This window comes from Chenopodium album, chromosome 13 (assembly GCF_948465745.1).
Source record: "Chenopodium album chromosome 13, dcCheAlbu1.1, whole genome shotgun sequence".
NCBI classification, from domain to species: Eukaryota; Viridiplantae; Streptophyta; class Magnoliopsida; order Caryophyllales; family Amaranthaceae; genus Chenopodium; species Chenopodium album.
The window spans coordinates 33,578,102-33,587,992 of NC_137846.1; the positions used below are offsets into that span (position 1 = coordinate 33,578,102).

Below are 9,891 nucleotides of genomic sequence, written 5' to 3' on the forward strand. Positions count from 1 at the left end.
TCTCTAAATGACGCTTCAAATGAGATGTACCACTATCACGATGTGCAGATAAAATAGAATTACAATGTACACATGTAGCAATTCTCTCACCTTGAACATTCTTCCCTTCAATAAGCTCTCTCCAAACTTTATACCTCTTCTTTCTCTTTCGTTGCGGAGTGATGTATTCATTATATCCATCATCATGTGTCGTAGAAGTAGTAGTAGTAGTATCATCGTCCATATTAAGGAATACACTGCACAATTGCAAGCTTAGAAAGATTACCAACAATTAATGGGATTTAATTAACAATTGCAAAAACTCATGTCAACTAATTTAAGTAGTATCATATCCTCCATTCTTGACCATCATCAAAGTAATCAATCAGGTTTCTATTGCTCTGTTTTTGGTCATCTGGTGTTAAATTATAAAGATTCAATAGCAAAAACCCAGAAACTTATAAAATTGAATTAATTTAATCACAATTTATAGTTCCTAAAATATCAAAACAACCCCGGATTAAGGGAATTTCGTCGAACACTTGATAAGCATGACATATAACTAGAAATTTACATTAAATACAGTAATCTAATTAACTGAAAAAACCCAGCATGTTATACGATGAGATTGATAAAGTCAGCACCTTTCAGAATTGAACAGCAAGAACAGATAAATCAAAGCAAAAATTAAATTAAAAATACGGTAAGTAGATTGAGGAATTTTGACAAACACATGGTGTGCAACTAAATTTACAAAGTATAAAGCTCAAGCAGAGAAATTGAAAATTTTCAATCTGATTTACAACAAATCCTGCTCATCGAATTTCAATTAACTAACCTAAGTATTAATCAAAATCTCGAAATTAATTGTGAAGCTTGAAGGCTCGAAATCGCAATTGTGAAGGTTGCCTAAGCTTGAAAGCTCAAAATCGCAATAATTGTAAATTAATTGAAGAACTTAGGGTTTATTGGAGGTTGAAGTTCAGAAGATCGAAAAGAGGGGAGAGAATGAAATTGGAGGTTCTGGTTCTTTTTTTGGCCCTTTAATTTTTCTTTGATATTAATGGGCTGTCAATAAAAGCCCATTATTAACCCTATATCCTAAAGCCCTTTAGTGACCCTGTCCACTAAAATATTAAAGGGTCAAGACCCTTTTAATTTTGGCCCGACCCTATTATCAATGGGCAGCCCTTTCCATTAACCACCCCTACTCACCACCAAGAGGAAGGATTTGTGGCTGCAAATCTGATTGTTAGAGACATCATTAAAGAAACAGGAGTGTTGGTAGACCTATTAATTTTTAACCTTTGAAAACATGACCCAACTGACCCAATTTTCATGGGTTTTGAAAAAAAATCTTTTTTTTTTTGGCTCGATACGCTATTTAACCCAAACCCGTTTAACTCTCGTCAAACTCGACTCGACCTAACCCGCCAACCCATTTTTGTATGGTTTCTTTTTTATATTTACAAAAATATATTTATTGAAAAATGGAAGCCTAGTTCTTTCATTGGGTTGATCATCCATTCACCATTCTACATTCATTTCTCTCTCGTCTGTCTATCTCACATCCACACCAATCGCTAACCACGCCAACCTACCGACCCGCACCAACTGGATCCACATAACCCACGATGCACCACCCGCCGCGTAGCCCACACCTCCTACCACTAACCGCTGATAGATGGTATTTAGTTTATAATTTTGTATAGCTTAAACTAAATCATTATTTTGCAAGTTATGGTTGAATTTTATTGTATTTTGTAAGTTAGTTGGATTGTATTGCATTGATAGACTTTACATGATACGACTATATATTAGTATATTACAAAAATAGTCGATGAAGATAATGTAATGCTTAATAGGTAAGGGAGTTAATATCCAACTCTATAAGGATATTATTTACATTAATCAAAGGGATTACATATACACATAACTATTAACAGTGTCAAGTATAATTTGAAGTTAAGTGAGATAGTACTCTCTACATATTAAATGTTGGCTTCTTCCTTTACTTTTGTAATGTTAACAAGTTCTATTTTTAATTTCATCATAATTTTAATTAGTTAGGAATTGGATGTGTTTTGGCGAGGATTTGAATTATACTCCCACCGTCCCTTATTGATAGTCCCTTTTGGCTAAATTTTAGTCCCAAAATATTCACCCCATTTGCATTTTCTATTAACCATTAATATTAATTTTTTTACCAAATTTTCCTCCAATTTACAACAATATTTGTGCAAATTTAACTTTCCATGTAAATTTAGTTTTTCCATGTAATTTTATTACTTTATTTTATCTTTCTACTTTTTTGCATACCTGTAGGCGTCGTTCGAAGTGCGCCGATGTTAAGCATGTGTGAATATGCTTGGCACTCTTAGGAATTGGGAATTGACATATACGATTAGGGACAAAGAAAGTAGGGAGCCGCCAACAAGTTTTTAAGGATCTTGTAAACGTTCACGGATCATAAAAAACAACCATGATAAAGGGACAACGAAAGGCAACAGCGATTGACCCGCGAAGGTTACACCTCATTCATAATCCATGAGATTACTAACTCCATATGGTTCGGAACCACGAAAGGAGGATCGGGGATGATGGTAGGAAATGAGTCATGGAGTCACATTCGCCCGTATTGGCCTCTACTTGATTCTTATAGTGAAAAATATTCATGCGATCTCAAAGGCATGCAAACAAAGATTCAATTTGTTCCAAACTATTATTAGGCTAAATTGGTTGAATATTAATGCAACATATAATTCTAAAATATTGTGATCACTTTAATTAAATAACAAGATTAAAAAGGAACCTAAACCAGTCGTCCAAATTATCTTATTAGGCGTGATTTTCAATTACATATTCCCTTTAAACATGCAATATGGTGATCAATAAAATATAATAAAACCAACATTAATGTTGGAAGCAATTCAACAATAAATTGTTAGTCAAATCAAATATAAATAAACCTAATCATGATACTAGTAATAAGAATAAAAATAAGAGCAATTAAGTGAATTAATTACTCACTTTCCGCGTTTTCTTGAATTGCTACATCATGAATAAATTGTTAGTAACTGCAATAAATAATAAATTAAATTGAAACAATTAAATTAAATAAAAGTAGAGTTGATTTAATCCAAACCCTCTGTTAATTCTTCCTTTCACGCCTTGGTTTAAGTATAGAATTTTGGGTATTGTATGGACTCTTTGGAGTGCTTAGAGGAAGTATTGCGGAAAAATATGGAGGCTAGTATATATGCTAAAGAGGGAAAGAGAGAATGATTTCATGTATAAGAGAGAAAGAGAATGATTTTTGGAGCATAAGAGAGTAAGAGCATGATTTGGTGATCAAGCTTGTTGATGATCGAAAATGGAGAGATATGACCTCTATTTGTAAAGAAAAAGAAGGGTCAAAGAATCAAGAAAATATTCGAATTCGAATCGGAATAAAACTCTTTCGATAGGCAGTAGTTTTTGCGGTTTTTGTTTATATCATATCTTTTGATCTAGAAATTGGAATAAGATAAATAATATGTCGCTAGAAAGCTCTTGAAGTCTAATTTCTAACCCAATTAGAATCAGATTAAAATATTTTGTAGAATAAAAGATATGGCCAAAATAGTGGGACAGTGTCAGTTTTAGATAGAGTTTCGTATTTCTATTATATCTTCTTCGTTATAGATCGGAATTAATATTACAATATATCATTGAAAAGATAATTTCAAGGGCTATCCAACCTTATAATATTAGGATAAAAACTATGAGGCACGAAAATCATATCTGACTATCTTTGAACGTCTTTAGATTCGAATAAAATTAGGACTTTCAAAAAGAGGAGTTTAATTCAATTCCAAACTCTTTAATATTATCTTTTCATAAAGGATAATAAGATCTTTTGGAAAATTATAAAAGCTTCTAATTAATCCTAATTTTTTTAGGAATGGTATTAAATCCTTTGGACCCTCCACACGATCATTGAATCGTAGGTATGGTGGGCTTAGGTTCGGTTTGGGCTCAGTTTAGTATTTTGGCCATAACTTATTCGTTATAACTCGGATTTGGGCTTATAATATATCGTTGGAAAGATATTTTCAATCCCCATCCAAATATTCAATCATTGGACCCATAATATGGACCAAAATAAACTGTTCTAAATATTTTTATAAAAAGGACACGAAATGAATGATTTTAAGGGACACGAAATGAATTATATTGGGTTTAAAGGCACGAAAAGAGGAAAATAAGTTATGGTTTGGGGAAATGGGCTAGGAATTGGTTTGTTTTATGAAATGTATTGGGATTGAATATGGATTTAAGCACTCCAAGATTAAATACTCAACCCAACCAATCATGGCGGTGAAAGGTTTTTCATCATCGGGTTTGGTTTTGGGGAGACATTATTAGGTGTCTACAATACCTAATGTAAATTTATCTTTTCAATGTATTTTTACTTATTTTTATTTATGTTTATTAGTTGTGAGTGCACCCGCCCTTATCAATTTTGCGATTTGTAAATTTAAGTAAAAAGGTTATTCATTGTGATTAGTAATATTTCACATAGTTAAAGTCTAAGAGCAATGTGTTTGCATGGAAGTATTATTGTTGGAATTCTAAGATATTCGAGAGTAATAAAGTAATTTAAAAATTTTGGGGTATTATACAAGTCTTATTGTAGGCTAGCTAAGTTTCCTTCATAAGCGAATCATATTGTTTCAGCAATCATGCTCTGAATTTTGCAATATTATTCTACCAATAAATGGTTTTTAGAAACTTGACTATTAGTGATTGTCCACATGTTTCAATGTTAGGTGTTGTTAAGCCATAAATACGTGGCAAAAATTGATTTTAAAACCTTACCTATTTTTTAAAAATGAGTGGGGCAAAAATTGATTTTAAAATTCTTTGGAACAAATTATATTTTATGCAATTTTAATTAATTTTACAAATACGTGTTCTTAAAACCCGTAGGAGATTCTTGTGCTTGATAATTAGAGGATTGTTTTGCATTTTTATGTAAACCTCAAACCGGGTTGAAGAAATTGGAATGTAGTAGTTAATTTGTTTCCTGAAAATGTTGGCTATAAGAAATTAGAATGTAAAAAATGAGTCTTGTAAAAGTAGTGGTGAATCAGCGAAAGTGATTAATTTTGTTTTTTGGATGGAAAATGATCACTACATCTAATTTGTATGCATTATTTTTTGAGCATATATTTCAGAAGTAAGTGTATGCAAATGAACAATATTGTTAGAAGTCATATAGTTTTAAAGAGTTTACAGTAAATTGGTGTTGGGCCCGTATTACCAAGCAACCCAATATGTCTAGGGCATTGCTCAATAATCAAAAGATACATTAAATCAAGCAAGACGGCCTGATTGGAACAAGTATGGCAAGCAAGATCAGAATATCAATCATGAAGATACTTGCCAAGAATATACTTGCTGAACAGGAAAATAGAATAAATCAAGAAGATCTCCCACACTTTGAATATATTCGATATCTTTGTAACCCTAATGGGTCCTAAGTATAAATAGCATAGTGAGACATCATAATACTCATGTACGTTCACATATACATTAATAGAAACTGATTATTTCACTTATGCTCTCGAAATCGTGTCCTTGCTGAACAAGGAGCTCTGTCATTACTCAGTATTGTATCTCTAAACTCGTTCTCTTTTAAGTTTAATTGCTTATTTACTATTTTATTATTGCTCTTGGTTATTATATTTCATATTTATGGTTTGATTGTTATTACCTCTAAATCCCTAAGCAAATTCGTAGATGCCTTACAAAGATTTGCCTAAACAATTTGGCACCCACCGTGGGGCTGATAATCAATTAACCTACCAAACCCATCAAAAACTAAGACAATCACCATGACTGGACAACCAATACCCTTCACCATAGCCGAAATCAATGAAGGAATGAACGCATTCCGTCAAACTCTAGACCAATAAAAAAGCCAAATCGAAACATTGTTAGCCCAGAAAGTCCAAACTGAAGCCAAGCTTACCAGCCTAGCCAGACAAAATGAAGCCCTCCGTAGCCAAATACAGTCAGTTGCATCCAAGACTGTTAACACCCGAAAAAGCACTAAAAGCATAGCCATGCAGCTTGATATGTCTGGAACTTTCCATACCCCTAATAACGGGGAAAAAGGTTTTAACAACAGGGAAGACACCCTGGATTTAGATTTCATTGATGCAGGAACCTTTAAGAAAAGCAAGCAGGAAGGAACTGAGGAAGGAAGGACAGAAAAGGTAGTCAAAGAATACCTCAAGGCGTTTGAAGCCAAGATTGCAAAGATCCCTTGAGTGCCAAAGCCTGTGGAGGAAGGGGCGGCAGACGGCTACATAGAGTTACCCTTCTCAGAAGAGATCGCCATGGTGGAAGTGCCAAAGAGGTTTAGCACACCCAATATGGCCATGTACGATGGAACAACAGACCCTGATGAGCACGGGTCCCTCTACAAGCAGAAGATGATGACTAGTTCAATCCCCAGAGATATCAGAGAAGCCATCATGTGCAAAGGCTTTTGAGCCACATTATCAGGTCCAGCCCTAACTTGGTTCCTTAATTTAGATGATGGGACAATTCGACCTTTGGCAGGGATGGTGAATCTCTTCAAGATTTAGTTCGCCAGTAGCAGGAAAATTGAGAAGCAATCCTCAGATCTATACCGTGTCGTGCAAAGACATGGAGAGTCCTTGAGGGATTATCTTAACAGGTTCAACAGGGAGAAGATCGGGATACACAAGTGTGATGCCCCCACAACAATCGAAGCCTTCAGAAGGGGATTGCTAGATCATAGCGAACTCTATAAGGAATTAACGAAATATCCCTGCACAACCTTTGAAGACGTACAAGCCAAAGCTATGGCACAAGTCAGATTTGAAGAAGATGTGTATGCAAGAAAGACTCCAGAACCAGATCGCCAGCCAAGAAGGAGCAATAACTTCCCCAGAAGGGATCATCGCTTCAAGTCGTACCAGCGTTCCCGTTTTGATGAAGGGTCAATCAATGCTGTCGAGGGAGAATTCTCAGATTAGAGGGAAGATCCTGAACTCCCACCTAAATTGCATGAATATTGTTTCAATGTTAACCCTACAGGTGTAATCCGAACCTTGAACAAACTGGGAGATACCGTGTAGTGGCCCAGAAAGAGTGACAGACCAGGAGAAAAGAAAGATCCATCAAGATGGTGTGATTTCCAATCAGATATTGGCCATACAACTGAATGTGTCGCGCTCAGGAAGGAAGTTGCTTACCTATTGAAGAAAGGCTACCTTAAAGAACTCTTGTCAGATAGGACTAAAGCTTCAGGAAGAGAGAATGAATCCAAGAAAGGTGGCCCCCCACCTCCTCCTCCAATCGTCAAGACCATCTGCTTCATATCAGGAGGGTCAGAAGTGTGTGGCCTAACATATTCAGCAGCAAAGCGGCATGCGAAAGAAAGCCATATGGATCAGCCCGATAGAAAAGCAAGGTCAAAAATGGACATCCCAATCATGTTCGAGGAAAGTGATGCAGTAGAAGGCCATCATGATGGCCTAGTGATTTCACTCCCAGTTGGAAATTGCATGATCAAGAGAATCCTTGTTGGCAACGGAAGCTCCGCGAACATCATTATGCTCGATACCTTGAAACATATGAACATTGATGAGAAGAGCATCATCAACAAGTCAACAATGCTAGTAGGTTTCAGCGGAGAAACCAAGAAAACAAGCGGAGAGATTACATCGACAACTTATGCAAAGGGGATTAATTTGCAAGTCAAGTTCCTGGTGATTGATACATTATCATCGTATAATATGATTCTGGGCAGACCATGGATACACGAAATGAAAGCTATCCCATCTACTTATCATCAAGTCATCAAGTTCCCTACAAGGTAGGGCATTCAAGAAATTAAAGGGGATCCTAAAGAGGCCAAAGAATGTTACAAGATCGCCCTGAAAGCAACATCCGTAGAGAAGAATTCAGCATAGCAATCAGAGGGTCAGCTGGGCAAAGAAAAACTCAGTATAGCGGAAGAGCAAGAAGCAATAGAGGTCAAGCTGAACCCCGACCATCCAGATCAGAAAGTCAGGATAGGATCAGAATTGAGTATAGATCTTCGACAGCAAATCTCAGAATTCTTGGAAACTGAAAAAGACACGTTCGCTTGGACTCACGAAGACATGAAGGGAATCCCTCCAGATGTGATCACTCACAAATTGAACGTAGATCCTATGCATACACCAGTGAAACATAAAGAAGAAAGTTCGCACCAGAAATGAACAAGATCATCAATGAGGAAATTCAAAATTTGTTGAAGACAGGAAAGATCAGAGAAGTAAAGTACCCAGAATGGCTCGCAAATGTAGTAGTTGTCAAAAAGAAGAACGGAAAATGGAGAATATGCATCGACTTCACAAGGCCTGTCCAAAAGACCCTTTCCTATTGCCTCACATTGATGCCATGGTAGATGCAACAGCAGGACATGAACAACTCTCCTTTATGGACGCATACAGTGGGTACAACCAGATCCTCATGCACAAAGAAGACCAAGAAAAGACTGCTCTCATTACTAGCCAAGGAATCTATTGTTACAGGGTAATGCCTTTTGGATTGAAGAATGCAAGAGCAACATACCAGAGGTTGGTAAACAGAATATTTGCAGAAAAAATTGGGAATACAATGGAAGTATATATAGACGATATGGTAGTCAAGTCCAAAAAGGCAGCTGATCACGTCAAGGACCTCAAAGAAGCCTTTGCCATCCTGAAGCAGTACAGAATGAAGTTAAATCCTACAAAATGTACATTCGGAGTACAATCAAGGAAGTTCTTAGGTTACATGGTGACACAAAGAGGAATAGAAGCTAGCCCGGACCAAGTCAAGGTCATCCTGAATCTAGAGCCACCGAAATCAAAGAAAGACGTGCAGAGCCTAACAAGGAGAATATCAGCATTGAATAGGTTCATCTCCAAATCATCAGACAAGAACAGAGCTTTCTATGAAGTACTAAAGAAGAACAAAGAGTTCAAATGGGAACAGGAGCACGAAGAGGCATTTCAGAAGCTGAAGGACTATTTAGCAAACCCCCTGACACTCTCCAAACCCAAAGAGGGAGAACCGCTTCAGTTGTACCTCGCAGTATCGGAAAGCACGATCAGCGCAGTCCTCACCAGGGAAGAAGACAAGGAGCAATTTCCTATCTACTATGTAAGTAAAACCTTACTCAGCACGGAAACAAGGTAAGCCTCCTTAGAGAAAATCATCCTAGCTTTAGTCACCGCTTTAATAAAATTACGCCAATACTTTGAAAGCCACGCTATATGTGTACGAACCAACTATCCCTTCAAAGCCATCATGAGGAAGCCAGAAATGTCAGGGAGAATGGAGAAGTGGGCTCTACATCTCAGCAGGTACGATATACAGTACGAACCCAGAACCGCAATTAAGTCACAAGCTCTAGCAGACTTCAGCCCAGCTCTTGAAGAGGAAGCACAAAAGGAAGTATTGGCCCTACAGGAACCAAAGGCTACACAGAAATGGACACTCCATACAGATGGTGCGGCAAACATACGAGGTGTGGGTCTGGGAATAGTGCTTACATCACCCTAAGGAGATAAAATAGCACAGGCAGTAAGGTGTAACTTTAAAGCTACCAATAATGAAGCCGAATATGAATCATTAATCACAGGACTGACAGTGACAAGAGACATGAAGATACAACACCTAGAAGTAATATTAGACTCTCTGCTCATCGTGAATCAAGTCAACGGGGAGTACACAACAAAAGACGCCAAGATGATAGCTTACCTGAGGTAACAAAGAAACTCATTAATGAATTTAAGGTATTCAAGATAGACCAAGTACCCAGAAACTTGAACACTGAAGCAGACGCCCTGGAAAACTTGGGAT

General features: G+C 36.8%; 1 protein-coding gene across 1 annotated transcript; it reads left to right on the forward strand.

Moving 5' to 3' along the window:
- Positions 1–6,089: 6,089 nt before the first annotated feature.
- On the forward strand, positions 6,090–7,877 carry LOC145575443 (uncharacterized). Its single transcript, XM_081633314.1, has 2 exons — positions 6,090–6,242; positions 7,134–7,877. The coding sequence occupies exons 1-2, from the start codon at positions 6,090–6,092 to the stop codon at positions 7,875–7,877; spliced, it is 897 nt and encodes a 298-aa protein (XP_081489440.1).
- The last annotated feature ends 2,014 nt before the right edge of the window (positions 7,878–9,891 follow it).